The 18,197-nt window shown below is 34.6% G+C and overlaps 1 protein-coding gene across 2 annotated transcripts in view; it reads left to right on the top strand.

Moving 5' to 3' along the window:
• LOC114122572 (ecdysone receptor-like) overlaps nucleotides 1-18,197 on the top strand; it is a 112,496-nt gene that overhangs the window by 83,361 nt on the left and 10,938 nt on the right. The window contains exons 1-2 of one of the 2 annotated variants that reach the window (XM_027985257.2): nucleotides 9,057-10,382; nucleotides 12,192-12,637. The exons of the other annotated variant lie outside the window; for it this stretch is intronic. Of the exons in view, the coding sequence (XP_027841058.1) occupies nucleotides 12,319-12,637 (319 nt within the window). The 5' untranslated portion in view covers nucleotides 9,057-10,382; nucleotides 12,192-12,318. Of the gene's footprint in view, nucleotides 1-9,056; nucleotides 10,383-12,191; nucleotides 12,638-18,197 lie in introns of those variants that run through there. 2 annotated transcript variants of the gene reach the window in all.

The following is an 18,197-nucleotide window of genomic DNA, read 5'->3' on the forward strand; positions in this document are numbered from 1 at the left end:
GAGTATTCGTTTTTCAACAATCGTTGGTCGAATGCGTGCAGAAAACACAGTATCTCATCGAATTTGTTGTATTAATTAATGTTGTTCATGGTTGTTCCTAAGACGAACAGACAATGTGCCTTGTAAATATAGTATATACACTCCCGGAGAGAAGACTCGTGTTTCTTTCGTTTGTCCGTTCAATTTGCAGTCGTCGTTTGATTAAAAAAAATAAATAAATAATAATCTCGACGTGATTACTCGTTTTGTTGTTTTCACTGGTGCTGCCAATTTGTTCACATATTTTAATGTTATATTATGTATGTACGGGGCTTACCGTAACGTCGACGAGCAAACAATAGAGAAATTAATTTCGGGAATCAATTGTTTTTTTTTTTTTATTGATTTCTCGTCCAGGTATATTATAGTGTTCGCATCTGTGTATTTTTTTATTCGACCAGTGTTACAACGGTTTTGTATTAAGCTCATATGTTTTACGAATTAAACATAAACCATTAAATTAAAAACCGTTCAAGCCCCTATTAGGTTAAATATTACATGTTTTGATGTAGACACGTCCATTATGATGCAAGGTTACGATATTATAATTTATTAAATAGGATATTACGTGTGTAGATGTTGTTTTGGCTTGTTAATATATATATAATAAAAAAAAAGATGTTATATTATGTTCAAATGAGCAAATTTGATGTAGGACGTGGTGGTGTCTCGTGACACAGTTTTAAAGATACTCATTAGTGGGCTTATAATTTTTTATTTTAATCTATACTTGACCGATAACCGCACATAAAGCGAACATTAAAATTTGATTTATTATAATACGTGCACAATATTATGTATTTCAATATTTTAGTATTTTGTAATTAACTCCATTAATTCAAACCGCACTTTTTCATTACTATTATTAATATTGTATAGTTTTGAATGGACAGCTAAAAAAAAAAAAAACACTTTATTTGTACCTTTTTGGTTTTTTATACAACGCGTTTCATCGGCTGATATTGTTTTATCGTTCGATCAAATGCTTTACAAATGTTATGGATACTAATATTCCTTATTTTTTACCAAAGTTTATTACTATTTAATAATATAATATGCGTGTATCGACCGTTATCCCTGGATTCATCGAAATTCTTTTCTCCGTATACGCGTACACCATTAATTTCCCATAATTACTAGGTATTATCCGTTACCCAACCCTACTGTGGTACATAAATAGGTATAAACAATATTCAAAATATGTAATAATAACAATCATGCGCTTTTAAAATTATTTATTTTTATACTCGCGTGGCGTTGTTATAATATTATAGCCATATGTATAATTATTAATATATATCTACAATAATATTATTATATTTGTTATTTAGAAATTGGATTTTACCGTGGGATAAAAAAAAAAAAAACAAAAAACAAAACAATTGCACACGTTTTTGTTTTAGTCGATGTATCCTTTAATTCGTATATAATATATTAATATGTAGGTATTCAATGCTATATTTATTAAAACTAGCGTTTGTTCACATATGAGTATAATATAAACACGTCTACAATATTATTATTGTATACAACAAATCCAGATAAAATGGTTATTGTTTAATAAGCAGTTTTTTTTGTTTTTCATTGATATCCGTAGTTCCGGATTCGTGTTGACATAGGTGTTAATGTGTTTAATTTGTGATTTGCACTAACCTTGATTATAATACTTCATTATATTTCTATGATAATTTATTTTATTTTCGACGATTACATTTTCTATTAATAATCTCGTGTATTCTGTGTTTAATATTATTAATATTTTGGAAACATTGTCGTCAATCTCTCTTCCGGGTGGTTGAAGTCGAACACATGTTTAATGTTTTCGGGCTGAATCGTCATACACGACACAGTCACACACACACGTGTTGGATAATATGTGTGTTAGAGATGATTTTTGATGGGAAAAAAACACGTTACGTTGGCTAATGAATTAATGTTTTGGAAAACAACACGAAAGAATCTCTATGCATGCTGAAAACCTACGACGCCCAAACTAACGGGGGAGGTGTTCGGTTAAAATAAAAACATTTTGTCGCGGTGGGTGATCATTGTTTTCGTCGTGTGTTCCCTAGATTTTCTTAGTTTCGTGCGGTTCCGGCGAGCGCCGGTTCGCCATCTAGCGGACGAACGGTACGTGGACGTTATTCGGTTTGCTACTCGGCCGACAGATGGCATCGAACGTTATGTTTGATCTGTCGCAACGACATCGTCGCGGAGTGTGTGGCGTAGTTTTGTCCGATACTCATCGTCAATCGTCACGCTTCCACTGATTTCTGTATTACCGACTCGGTTCCTCGTACCTACGGACAAAATAAATCGAAGAGTAAAGGTTAAGAGCAATATTGGACTTTCTTTACGTGGGTAGTCCCCCCGACTCACAATTTCTCGCCGCGTTTAGATGTGTTTAAAATGTGAACGACACCGAATTCGTATAGAGTTGCGATTTCATGAGTACAAATAGTAGGTACAATATTATTGGAAACAAGATCGTGCTTCGCGATCTTTTTGGATAACATGTATACTTCTATTTTGGTGACCATTGAGTGTACGGAGTGCTACTACAACGACACAATGATTATTGCTTATTAGTAAACCGTTTTCAAAAATATCGAAATAACAACGACGTCGTATTACCATCAATCAAAAAGCACATCCATCAATAAACTTTTTAAATCCGATCAGCGTTTGGTTGGTTGGTGTTACGCGGGCGTTCAAGTTCCCCTAGCTGCACTCCCCCATAGACCCTCCCTGTGCAGCTACTCCATACAATATAACGACCCTGCGCTAACCTATACCAACGGACGAAAATATCCTACCCCCATCGCGGTACCTATATTATGCGCAAGCTCGTTCTAACCATAGATAGGTACCTATATCATTATTACTATTACCTATATATTTCATGCGCATGTGTTTTTTTTTTTTTCGTAAACGATTTATTATTTTCAACGACCCGACCCAAAGGTCAATAATATGTTTACGATTAAACACACCGGTCCCCCTCTCCCACCCCGGACACCAACACCGACGTACCCGCTCATACCCATTGTAGGTCAGCAGCAGCTGCCTGCCAACGCCGCTGCAGCGTTTCCCCGCACCGTATAATAAACGTATATAATATAATATAATAATGTAATATCATTACTATTATTATTATTGTTATTATTATTTCGTTTTCTTTGTCGTCGTACAACGTAACGTAACAGTGTACCTCCTATATCATAGCTGCGCAGTGTACGCGTATTACCATTATTGTAATGCGCTTCGCCCGACGTTTGTCGTCGTCGTAGTCTACAAATGGTTAAGGTTTTTTTCCTCTCCTACGGAGAGATACCTACCGCTGGCGTCGCATATATTACATTTATACACACACATTCATGTCAATATTATATCATGTATGTATTGCCTCTGTCATATTATACTGTTTATAAATAATATAATATTATATTTGCTACACGCTGTAACTTGCAGTCTATATACGTTCGACCGATTAGATTGCGTTCGGTCGATTATCAACACCGTACACGGTAGATATATACCACCGGCTATGCAGTATATAAAATTATTACACGCGCCGCCTTATTTTCGACGGTATTATATTATTTAAAAAACCACGTACCCGCCGTCTCGTGTTTTATATAATAGTATTACAATGGTGGCGATATACACAATATGTCGGTTTGGGCCGAGTCCAATCAACCTGTCAGCCCGTGACAACCGAAACTGATTTTTTTTCCGTTCTGACGAAATTCCCCCACCCACCTCCACTTACTGTATCAAACAAAATTATCACTTTTATACCATCACCATCATCGTCATCTTCTTCGTCATCATCACGGTTATTTAAATTATTATGCGCGCGAGTTATAACACACAAGACGACATTGATTTTCCATCGTTTATTTTTTCCACGATCGCTTTCCCGGTCTCTGTTTTTTTTATTTTTATTATATTGCCATCTCAAGGCCACTTTTTTTCACGTGAAAAACTAACTATCATCTATACTGCGCCCCACAAATCCACTTTGTAGCTATTACAAACAGCAGCATCGATCATCGACAGCGAACCGTCAGTAAAATGTTATATTATGTAAACACATACTTGCAGTATATATAGTACTTATGTATATTTTTTAAAAACTACGTTTCTCACGTCTTCCGAACCTACAGTGTTATTGTTCACCACGCTCATCGTGTGTGTGGGGGACTCGGGAAGATAAAATTGCGCCAACGCGAATCGATAATAAAGTATGCACGTAAATTATTATTAACTCGCGCGCGTACCTATCTCTGTACTGAATAATACAAATAAAAATAATGCTAGCAAGGTGGTTCTTTAATAACGCTCATACTACAATGTGTATTGTTTTATGGGTTTTTCGGTCGGGTCGACACAAAACAATAATTGTGAGGTACAAACTTATATTATTCATCGCGCGGGCCGTGTTATAATATTGCAAGATTGCAGTTGTGTTTACTGACCGTGACGGTCGACGTTGCAGCAGTATATCTATGTGAAATAGCAGTCACAAAAACGGAGCTAGAAGAGTGGGTATGGAACAAATGATTGAATAGTAAAATAGAATGGAAAAAAGTAAAAAAAAAAAATTTAAAAAAAAAACGAGAGTCGACTCGAAAGGCGGACGGAGCGACCACAAAAAGCGCGGGCCGAAGATGAAATAACAGCCAGCCGTTAGTTATGTTGGTCGTTCGTATATTATTATTATTACACGAATTGTATATACGTCGAGAATTACGGAGCGTGTGATAATATCTGCAGCCCAGCCTAATAATGCGTAATAATATTTTTACGTTTAGTCATCGTCACCTCGCTCTCTATGTAAGATATTATTTACTATACATATATATGTGTGTCTTGCAATATGTTTATGCGTTGTTGTGTTACTATCATCGCGTGTGCAGTTGTCCTTGGAACGGACACGCGCTTGTTCGGGGTGTGTGTCGGGAACATATAATATTTATTATTATTATTGGTTAGTGCCGCCGATCACTGGCCAGGACGCGTATTTTATTGACGCGTCGGTGATTTAAACGTCGGCGGTGTGTATTATATGACGTACGTACTACAGCTGCTGCAGCCGTCGGTAAATCGCTAATAGTATCTTTAACGTCCAACTATGTACCAGGTAACGCGTGTGACCCGGTTAATAACTGTGGCGATTTGCGTTCGACGACTTCGGAACGAGTGCGATGTTGTCGTGTTTTGGTCGATGAACAATTCGGCACGTGCGAAGTTCGTCTTCGACAATCGGCATTACGTAATGCATATATGTATTACCAGCCATACCTACCGTACCTATAGTACCGTCGATCTGTGATTCAGCAGTTGGTCGGACGAAAAGTTCATCCGGAGGCGGACGGACAAATACCTCCGGTTGTGTGTACATGCGTCATCTTGTTGGACACAATAAACACAATAATAATAGTAAAATATTACAGTTTCTCGCGACCAAACACACGCGCTTTGCACAATGGCGCCGAGGCCAGAGGCACATACGCCGCGCATTGTTGAGACGCTTCAGTCGTACAATATAATAATATCATTACGGCGTTTCGTTCGTTCGGTACCTATGACGTGTACCAACAAAAACGTATATACCCGCGCGATAAATATAATTTGCGCGTGCGACGTGATGATGTGATATGGTGTAAAAAAAAAAAATTGTTTTCGACAAATTTTAATGGATAATAAATAATAATAATATCATATAATATACTGTACATGTATCTACGCAGCTTAATAGTCGTGGTGGGCACATGCTGCAATTTCGTGAAGGTTATCGCGTCCGGATTTGACGCCGAGAGAACGTTTGTCGTCGTCGTCGTCGATATTTGGCGGAGGCCGAGAATAAAGATTTGAACGCATAAAAAACACCACGTTATCGATCAAAATATCTCGTGTTATAACAATACCGGCGGGAGTTGTGCGTATATTTTAGGTATTGTTGTTATTACGACGTTAACGCATCCGTGACAAGCAAACAGAAAAAAAATAATCATGGCGGTGGCGCAAAAACCTATTGACGCTTGTGAAACGTTGCCAAAGAATAATATCTATAATAATAATAATAATAGGTATGTGCATGCTTGCGAGTTCGATAAATAAGAAAAGAAAATCGCATTTAAAATCGATCGAACGGGGATCTACAGCGGAAAATCTTGAGTCCTTCCTCGATGGAAAACATGCTCAAATCACCTGTAGTGTTCAATGTTCGTTTTTGTTTTTTTTTTCGATAAATACGATAAAGCGTATAATGCTACAATACTCAACGCTTGTGATTACACCCTGAGAAATAATTGTCTGCCTGTACATAATGATTTTTCATTGTGAAATTTACTGTAGCGTTAATTAGTTAATTTTATTTTTGTTCTCGTTCGATAACGATCTATCCGTGTTTTTGTGACGTATGTATTTTGTCGACAACACGATCATATTGCAATATAATACATTGCTAACTACCATTTATATCGATTTAGAGTTGCAGTTTATGTGTGAATAATACGAAAAAAACGCATAAATTCGTATTTGCAGTTTGTGTAAAAATCACACAAATTAAGAAAAAACGTTCGCATTTTTAAATTAATATGAGTTTGATATTTTTTCATGAGATAGAAATAACTTTTCCTAAATTATTATCATCCTTCGGGAATCTATTAACAAAGAGAAACATGTTTTTAATGGAATTGTAATAAACGCGTTATTGGGATACACTGTTGTGTTGCCTATGTTTGCGTTACTAAGGCGTGTTGTATGATTTTCTATTGACACAAATTACTTATCTGATACAGTAATAACGTTTTTGGATTTAAACAACAATTATAAGTGTTGTATCCTGTTTTAAGTGTTTTATTCTAATTTTATTTTAAATTTTAATTTTAATCACACTATACGCTATAAACTGCATCATAATAAATTTGTTTCTATTTTAGCTATATATAAATAATAAACGTTTTTGTTTACTTATCTTTATGCACTATGAATAAAATTAATTTTTAATTTTGTGAATATAATTTAAGTACCTATTACTTAATAACGAGAGGAATCTGTTTTAGAAATAAAATAAAATAGACATGTATATATGTAATCAATCGAATAAATCTGAGACTCGTAGTATTTCGAAACCAGATTACAACATTTTTAAGAGGATGTCAGTGCACTGTTTGTTTTTTCTCTGCAGACTCCTGCGCCACAGACAAAACGCATTTACGTAGAATCATATTTTTTTATGTTTTTGAGTTATCTTAGAGTAGAATCACCTATTATAAAAACGACAGAGAATAATATTTTTGATGGCATGACTTATTGATTTGTCTAAATATTGCCTCAAAACAATTTCAGTATTATTTAAATTAAATTTTTTTTTTTTCGAAAATTGAATACAAAATCAAATAATAATAAAATAGAAAACCGATTTGTCATATTTTCAAAAATATTATCTTCCATAATTTTGTGATTTTACTCTAAGATAACTCAAAAATCGTATAAAACGATTTTAGGTGAAAGAGTTTTATCTATGTTGCGCGTGGGTCTAAGAGAGAAAACAAATATTGCGCTGACATCCTCTTAAGGTGTTGAACAAAAATGAAAAAACATAATATATTGTGTACTTTAAGTCTAATGAGATTTTTTTTTGTTTTTGCCATATTTTAAATAATTAGGTTAAAAATGACATAACAATAAAAAAACGCGCTGAAAAGACCAAAGTCCTAAAATATACATTGTTAAAATAATAGTATGAACATGAAATACATTAGTAGCTTGGAAAGCACCGTGTCAGAAAATAAAAATAAGATGTAATTATTCATTGAAATCTTAGGTAATTTAATACTGCTTCTACGGTAATTTTAAACGCATGTTACCTCATCAGTCGTTGTGTGTAAATAGTATTATAATAGTCTTCTGAAATGTTTTCATTTTGTGCGAGCAATGCGCATGTAATTAGACCGTATAACATCTCGGACTCTGCGCACAATATAATTATGTGCATTCGCGGAATACTTTTTTCTATTTCATTTCTACATTTATAAACGCAGATATTCCCTTTTACGATCAGGAGGTACGCGTAATCTCCAGTTGGTTCGACCAAGCTCGTAAATCGAAATCGTTAATGTATATATATATATATATAAAACAGACTCGGGGAAACGTTGGTCGTGCGGAGCCACAGCCGTTGTACAGTATATAGGACCTACTATAATATCCCTCCAGAGAATTATTATTCTTTTTTTTTAAACCTCTAAGAAGAGACGCAAAATCAACAAATGAAACTGGTTCTTATCTCTCTCTCTCTCTATCTATCTTTCACTATCTATAGTCTATACCTGTTACACACATACACATACACGCAACGCGTATTGCTTAACGAGTTTTATTCACCGCGTGTGTCTTATATTACAAGCACGCCATAAAGAATGTCTAAGGGTTGAGAATACCGAGAGAGGGTTGTATAACACCTGCTGTACCTAAAGGGGGTTGCTGGAGTTCGGCTTTTAACCCCGCGCACTGCAAGGTGTGCATCAAAAACCGCTTCTAAGAAACCCGCCTCCACGGCCCGCGGCCGTCCCGCGCTGCTGCTGTTGTTTGGGTTTATCTTTATCTGGCTGAAACGTATATATATATAGCATAATAATAAATATAACTGAAGAAATGAAATACGTTTCGATAAGACTATAAACTTGAAACTAACGCTACCGACATGTCTCTTTTCGTCCTATCCAATGGTATAATAATAATAATAAAAAAATCTCGCAGGAAAACCGTTTATGATGTGGAGGAGAGGACCGTGTATGCGTTAGTCATGGGTTTCCATGTACATTAAAAAAAATAGCCATTAATCATTCACGTATGATGTGGACGAAATTAATATTAACCCCTTTAGACATTAAAATGTATGACCACGTTTGAAAAAATCTCCCTACAATCGGCCACGTGATCCGATTATGATATAACATTTTACTTACACACACGTCGTGTATAGTATAATATTCTACGTAGTATACGAGTTTGTATTATGCATTTACTTTTTCTTAAAACATGTTTTACGTGTAATATAAAAATCACTATTACTATTTGGCCTGTCATGGAATAAAAATAAAATACATCATGACGTTCTACGATAATTTCTCGAGAAAAATTGACGGAAACGAAGATCATCCACTTATTGGTATCTACTTTTTTTTAATTATGTACAAAATGAAACAACGATTTTCCTATACGACAACAGTCGTGCGGCGTCGATGTAGGTAGTAAATTATTCTCTCCACACACGTCGTAGTAATAACCGTATCGTAAAATACTGTGACGCGGATAGGATGGACGGATAGTGCGTGTATAGGGTAATTCGTAAGAATTTAAAGTGCATCTCAACAATATATAATAAATAATAATTTATATTATAACGGGTTACTGATTGGACGCATTATTTACATTTTGAGATTATGTATACTACGTGTGCTGTTCAGTGTTGTGACAAACACTATTTATAATACTACGACTTCGGGTTCGCTGGTTTCGGATGTATACAAACGATAAATAAAAAAAACGTTTTTAAACGTCGACGTCGCTGCCTCTGCCTGTGCCGCCGCGGAGAGAGTACTACTTTCACTTGAAAACGTCGTATAGCCGAGAGAGTGTATTCTCTCTCGTGTGCCGTAATATCAACGTAAGACCGTAGAAACGTTTGTAAATGTTTTCTTGGTTTTTGGTCGATTCACTCGTCGTGTTTTTTACTTACTCGAAACATTACGAGTTTACGACATTATAGGTAGTATTTTATTATTGTGCTTTATACACGGTCGTACGCTGTCGCGGTATAATAATAATAATACAGTCTTGATATAGTCGTCGTCGTTCGTGTGATTGTGGTGGGAGTGGTGGAGGTGTATTAAGCGGGCGGGCGGGCGCAAAGTGTTGGCCCTGAACTTATCCCCACCCGATGGTCGTGACGACTACGGCGGCGGCACTCGCGTGTTGTGTTGATATCGGAGGCCAATGCCGCCGCCGCCCGGACGTCGCACTCTCTCTCACCTGCAGCCGCCAGTTCAAGTTCATCGTTCCGGCAGTGTCATCCCGTCGCGCGTTCAAGTCTCCTCTCGTCGTCGTTGTCTCGGCCGTCGCGTGTTATTTTTTTATCTTCGATACTTTTTATCAGTTTTATAAACTTTTCGATATTAGATTGTTCGTTTTTGAAACGTGTGTGCATTTAAATTTTGTGTCTGTATACGTCGAGTTTGACTAACGTTTTTGGGTTACTGTTCGGTGTTAAGTTTATTTCGTTTTCGTTGTTACATGTCGTCCCGCTTGCGGGCGGCTCGCTGTACGAGGTACGAAAATATGATTTGTATAATAATTATTATTATTTAACGAAATGGGTGTTGTGGTGATATGTCATGCTAAGTTGTGTGCGACCAACGACAAAATTCTGATTACGACCAAGTTGAGGTACTTCACAATGACTTGGAAAAACACTGGTTACGTTTTTTTTTTTTTATTTATAAACATTTTTTTAAATTATTCAAGTATTCAAATTATATAATATTTATAATTTCCCTCAAACTAATCTATACCATCATCTTGTGTATGTTAGGTACGACTACAACGCGTATTTTTTCAAGTCAAGTGGTGTCTTCGAAATAATTTATTACTTTTATAATTGCTTTACTTAATAATATACTGTTGTATACTTTTAAACGGATAAACAAAGATAGGTGATAAGAAAAATCGATGATACTAAAAATATTATTATATCGGATGAATCAACTCCTACGCACACTGTGTTTGATTTTGAAAGTCTTGGCATAGCATATCTAAACGACAACCCAAAATCACCTGTACCTATCAAAAATGACATGTTTCAAAGCCGTTTTCGAATATTCGATCCCAACAATACAAGAAATCATACACGTTTTCACTTCAAAAACTTTAGACACCACGGACCATCATGGGAGAAAAAATATAAAATACAACATTCCGTTACATACTTACATAAATCGAAATCTAATTGAAAACGAGTAAACGTATATCTACGTTAATTCGTTAATACATTATATATTATGTATATGGGTACATTAAATATATTTCGTAGTGGGTAGGTACCATATAGATTTCTATAAAGATGACATTGTAGACGACGTCGCTCGTATCGCACCTGTATATATAACATACGTGGAATGTGGTTTTTTTAATGGACTTTTTCAAACAGTCGGCGCAAGTGACACACAGACAGGCTCAACATTAACGACCCTATGTCTATAATATAATAATACACGCGTGTTATAGATAAACAAATAATCGCTTAGCTTGCTCTTAATAGGCCTGTGAAAATAATAAGATAAACACTATCGATCGCGTTTTCGGCAATACGAAGATTTCGTATAATATATAATATATTGAATTGCTATCCGCACTCGTTTTCGATTATTTTAGGGACGAACAAAATTTATATCGTTCAACTGTCGATTTCTTATACGCCTACCTATTTACTTCTTAATATTGCGTGTGTTAAATGTCAGCCTCGATATTAAGTACAGACAATCGTCCCGACATCTGCATAACGTAATAATGTTATAATTTTATATCTGTGCAAGAAGAAAAATATAAAACCGTATATTCGATGGGCCAGCGATGAAGCACAAAAGATTCTATTGTGTACGCGCAATGACGTCACTTTATTATTAAATCGCTTCTGGTCCCTCGCGTACATATTATAATTATGTATAATGTATTTAATGTAATGATATAGTATTATATATATAAGAAACCCATTCACGTGATATTGCTGCTGCTGCGTCGTAGCGACGTCGTAGAATAAATCATAAAAAAAAAAAATCAAGTAAATTAATATAATTTTCACTCGCCTTCCGGGGATGGACAAATTTGGGGGTGTAGACGAAAGTATTGGTTCTCCAGATGGTCTTAGGTATAGAATTCTTCTCTCATAAAGGTTTGGTAGTCATAATTATAATGATATAATTTTACGACAAGTCCCAAATTGGGTGAAGTTTTTGGTATATTTTTAGACAAAATCCCATACGAAAAACGGTGGCGAAACACGTTGACGGGTCTTATCACACAAACACATAAACAAAGCCACATTTATATATATAGTGGACGTTTCCGAACCCGTTTTACAGAAGTACAGCTACTACTATCCCGGTTGTTTGGTCGTACTTCCGCGGTCGACCTCGCAGTCACGATCTACGGCCCTTAGTCGGCCGTGCCTCCGCTGTTATTCACATGTAAACCAACCGACTCGGCGACATGTTGCGACTCGCGTCGCAGAACGATGGGGCTATGACTTCGTCGTCCGAAGTCACTTCATCGTCATCGTCCTCGTCGTCGGCGGCTGCTTCTGCCGGGTTCTCGGCCACCAGCATGTTTATCAACGCATTCTTCAGCACCAACATCAACAGCCCGATGACCCGGGAGAGCTTCGAGTTTCTGCAGGACCTCGACGACAGTTTCGGTGAACAGCCCACTTACACCACCCATCAGCAGCGGTATCACCAGGACACCATCATGAACCGGTTCATGACACAGCACAACAACAATTCGTCCACCGTCCCAGTGATAACAACAGGTATATGATGACGTTCACCTACGTTTATTTACCAATGGAATAATATTGTCGCGTCGTCAAGTGGTTGAGGTTTATTTATTTTTTCTTAGATATCGTACGTACTCATTGTACGATGACTAGTGGAGTTTGTCATTTATCGCCGACTGGTGGATGTTATTCTAGTATTGTGATTTGTGATTATATTATGTTCGTCTATCATGTTATTGTCGTCGTCCATGCATAGACATCATCGACTATTGTTTCGGTATTACTGATTTGGTTTGGTTCAGATAGCAAAAATGTTTGTTTTATTACTTAAATATCTAAACTTTTAAAATGCTTGATCATTGTGCAGTTCGGCTAAAGTTTCCCCTTTAGTCTGTACTCCGGGATTATCACCTCCCCGCCGACGCTGCAATATAGTTTTTTCTTTCAACTTGTCGTTGAAAAAATAACTCGTTCTTTTGTAAATGTATGTACGATTAATCTTCCATTGAATAAACGCCGCCCCATGAGTAGTCACCAAATTACAAAAAGAGACTGTCATATTCTGTGTAAAAAATAATCCGAAAAAAAAAGTTGAATCTTATTCGCAACATACTGCAGACGTAAAATATTATAGTATTGAAGTAGTTGGAATATCTCAAAGAGAATCGTACAACAAACTCGTTGTGAACGTATACATTACACATTTATACATACAGCTAGTACGCCTACGTTTTGGCCCACAGACACAATAAATGCACATACGCACACATGAATAAATCCGTTTAAATTCTTCGCGTGTTTTATTATATATATATATTTTTTTTTATTTTACTCTTATGTATTAAAAATACTCCTCATTGCTTATTAGTACTCTTGACCCGAAATGTCCCGTTTCTTTCCGTACCAGACGACTATTTTTTTCCTGTATCCGAATAATTATTAAGAAACGACTATATAGATAATAATACTATACTTGATGTCAAATGACTTGGATAATGAATACACAACACTTAATTTTAGGAACGGCAATGTTTTAATGTTTTGACGGTTATTTGTTAAAGTATTTCAGTTATTAGTCATTAAAATAGCTTATAAATACAAACAAAATGATATTTCACTTATTTTGTGTTTTGTGTGAGATATAGACTTGCTATTATTACCTACCTTAGTGTCTTATAATTTTAAACATAAAATATAAAAAAAAATATTTATACATATACCTATAGCGTTATTTTATTGATATTGGTGCTGACTGTTGTTCATTATAGGACGTAATATTCCCACGTGTGTTTTTTAAGTCGTGGGCTTTATCTAAACAAACGTTGTTACGTTAGCGAGTACCTAATGACCATTAGCACTAGATTATTTTTAACGTATGTTATGGAATTATAAATTAGTTATGAATTACGTAAATATTTTTATGTTACGGGGATATTATACCTATATAGGCTATAGTAACTAATATATTAAAAAAAATTGTTTACTAAAATAAATCACAAATCGTGTCAATGTCTGTTATAATTTATTACATGCTATTCTGGTTATTAATTTTATATCTCTCTTTTTTTTTAATGCACCTGAAAAAATATTTGCGTTTAATCTATTGTTTTTTTTTTAAAAATAATGTATAATAAACCGGTTCCGATTATTTCAGTTAAGTCGGACTTAATGAGTTGTGAGTCACAACCTACAAGTGCATTAGGAGTGCGCTAATATGCGACAAAATTTCTTAACACGTTCGTGCAACTTCCTTCCGCTCAGACAATTTATTATAAATCCTATATGTTTACCGTTAAGTCACGATAGTTTTAGGATCGGTTATTAATTTGTTTCCAATTCTTTATTATGCTCATCCGGTTGAGTCTTATTAAATACATTATTTAACTATTATATTATTTTAACGATTTTATTTTCCACAAACTTCCTCTTAGTATAAGAATTTGATAACAAATTTTTTGTTATTATTTTTTTTTAAATTTGTTTCACGTTACATTACTTGTATCATTTGCATGTTTATTTTGAGACATCCCAGAGACACCTTATAATGATGTATAGTGAAGTATTAATTTTTCCCAATTCACCATTGAGTAAAATATAAAATGCGTTGTTGTATACCTTTGTACATAAGAGTTTGAATGGTATTGAACTGTTTTTGTGATTTTTAGTGTTATTTGACATTTTTATTGAAATTGTAAAATTTAAATACCATTAAAAATTATTACCTTTTTGATAATCATATGAACAGAATATTAAATATTTAAAATAAAAAGATTTTAATTTTGAAATTTTTGTTACTTTTTTTTATGTACATATACTTGTTGGCTACCAGAATGAACAGGCTTATATTCATATTTAATCGTGGCTCACGCCTATTGTATTTCTATAGTTTTCTTGTAGGTACTTCTAAATCTTAAATTATTATGTTTTTCACAATTTGTTGTGTAAATATATGTTTGTATTTTATTATTTCGAGTTTTTTCACAATAAATATTAGTGTATATTTTATATAGATATTATCATTTTTATTGCACATTTAAGCTCTTCTATAAATATTTTTAATTACCTATTTGTTTTAATATTATATTTGTTGAATTACAAGTTATAAACCTTGTTTATTACCTTTAGAAGTTTAGAAGAATATAAAAATATCTAATTATTTAATAAAAATTATATTACCTATGTACCTTATTACATTATAAGATATCTATATTTTTAGCACTTAATTAAGAATTTAATTTCTACGTTCTATGAGCTTATATTATTATAGCGTTCAATAGCCCCGAGTCTGCATACACATTTTATGTTGATGTACTGTTTAATATGACTTAATAAGAGAGTTAAAATTTGAATATTAATTTTGTTCAACCTTGTACTCGCGAAAAATAATGAATAATTGCCATTAAAGTACTTACGAATTCATATCAATTGTTAACGGCACATATTAGAATCGATAAATGATTGTCAATCATGCGTATTCGGGTGATAATATTATTTAGTAGTATAGTTAATCAAATTGCAAAAAATTGACGTCGAATACGACCTGTATGAATACAGCCATCATTAGTCATAAGCATAAAAATCAAAATTATTTTTCAAAAACCTACTGCTGACCCAAAAGTTCATTAAATTAATTACTTAGTTAAAATTACTTTTTATATTGTTTTATTCTATGTAATATTATATCGACGCATGTATATAGCATGGTGCATTTTGAAATTCAAAACTGAAATATATTTGTTAAATATGTTTGTTGTCGAGTTTATAAAAAGAGGTAAAGTTTATAATTGCTTAGAGTACATTGTGTATATAGGTACATATACGTTTACGTGCTCATTGTTCTTACCCGCTCTGCCGATTCTACCTTCACGTTAATTATTTCTTTGCTCATTATCGCGAATAATATATTATTCACATTCGGAAGTTTTTTTACGTTAAAGGAAGATTCTCACCACGGTTGTAGAGCAATCTGACATCACCGCCACCACCACCAGCAGCAACAACAACAACAACAACAATAACAAAAATAACAATAATTGTTGTTCACTTGACCGTGGCAGTAGGAATGAACCTTAGACGTCGTTCTGTTCTGCCGAATACACGTGCCTTAATACCTAAACGCGCGTGTATACCTACGACCTACCGCATAAAACGGATATTATTATCACCGTCGTCCAACTGAGCAAATATACTTATATAGACAGCAATAATTATAACGATTAACATTTTTTTTTTATCTTCTCCATGATGTACGTAAATGTCTCCCATTAAGTGAAGTCACAGTGTGTTTAACTCTAGAACACGAGCTCTATCACCTTTGGCCGTGTTCCTTCCACAATATCATAACGTATTCAATTTAGTACTTTTATTTTCATAATTACAACTTCCACCGCCTTCCACTTGTTTCAATGTCTCATGTCTGTACCTCCATAGTGACGTAATTATATTAAACGTATTATTTTAGAAATTGTGGCCTCTTTTTCCACACTATTTCTGTGTTGAATTCTGGATTGCAAGAGTTCGATTTGAAAATAAGTTCGAATTCATTTTTCTACTGCCAGAGAAGTCTAAGCATAGTCGCATAAAATGTCAAAAAAATATAAATCATTCAATTCACAAAATTAAAATATTGTATATATTATTGATTAATGAATAATAAAATAAAATGATTAAATAAATAACAATTTTGATAATAATTTATAGTCTATAAAATTATAATATAATATTATTGTGAAAGAAAATTGAATAATTTGTATTTTTTACTTTTAAACCTTCCATAATCATAGTATCATACCATAATATATAGTTACCTAAAATATTTAGTACCTAAATGTATTACGCGCAATGACTGCCAATATACTATTATATTGAGAAAAAAAAATTTTCATGACGAAAAACTATGTAATAACAACAACGATAAAAGAAAAAAAAAACTAATCTTGTTTTCCATTTTAGTCTTTCGTTCTGGTTGTTATCTAGACCGCAGATCTTCGCGGTTTTCTGATTCTACGGCCTTCATGGGCTGCGAGTCTGTTTTTTTACTCACTTCATACACGTCGACGTCTGTTCCGCTCACCGACCGCACAGATTACTCGGCAAACGAATATAATATAATGTGCGCACAACCGTTTCCGTCGTCAATGTCGTGTATACGTAAAAATGTAAAACACTAGCACGTAACTGCGAGTCGAATTTACGTCAAAAGCTTTCGTTTTTTTCCTACGCTTTTGCTGACGTTTTATATCGGTTATAACGAGACAACTATATATGATTTCTTTCTCATCTCTTCACTTGATACTATAAATACTATCGACCACGACCACGTAAAAATGTTTTTTTTTTTTTTTTTTACTAAACAACAAGCGCATTACTACTTACAGCTTTTCATTCTTTGCTCGCACACAATACACAATCATCGTCGTCGTCGTGGTCGTTGTCGTTAACCGGTTTCAGTTCCTAGAATTCCTCTTCTTCGTCGCCGCACGCCTTCACCGAGCACATATTATTATTATTACCTCTATAATACGACTGCTGCGTCTCGCGCTTACTCAGGACACATTACACACACAATATGATACGAAATAATAGCGTTTCATTCCCGTGGCGTTTGAGATCGATTTTTTTCTATACAATAGGCCCCGCTGACGACGTCGTATTATTTTGTCATTATTATCGATTATTTGTGTGTGTGTGTGTGTGTGTGTGTGTGTGTATAAGTTTTAAATAATATTATAATATGTACGTACAGAGAGATTCACACTAGATATAACCGATCTACAAAGATGTTGTTTTCTCTCTGCAGTCATTGAAGTCGAGCCGGGTTGCAGAAATTTTGAACATCGTTTTTGCCAGTCAAAAACCCCAAAAAATCGACGTACGCTGTGACGACGACGATGACGACGCCGTTGCCACTGCAGTCACGCTCATGTGTGCAGCAGTGGTTCCGGTAATTAGCGCAAAATATATTCCATTTGCCGCCGGCTCACTGGTGTACGGAGAGCTGCGTTCGATGAATATTCATTTGGTTTTAACGTCGAATAATAATAATTAACATCTGTCCCAGTACAGTACCTACGTCCGGTGCGCGAAAACCGTG

This window comes from Aphis gossypii, chromosome 1 (assembly GCF_020184175.1).
Source record: "Aphis gossypii isolate Hap1 chromosome 1, ASM2018417v2, whole genome shotgun sequence".
NCBI lineage: Eukaryota > Metazoa > Arthropoda > Insecta > Hemiptera > Aphididae > Aphis > Aphis gossypii.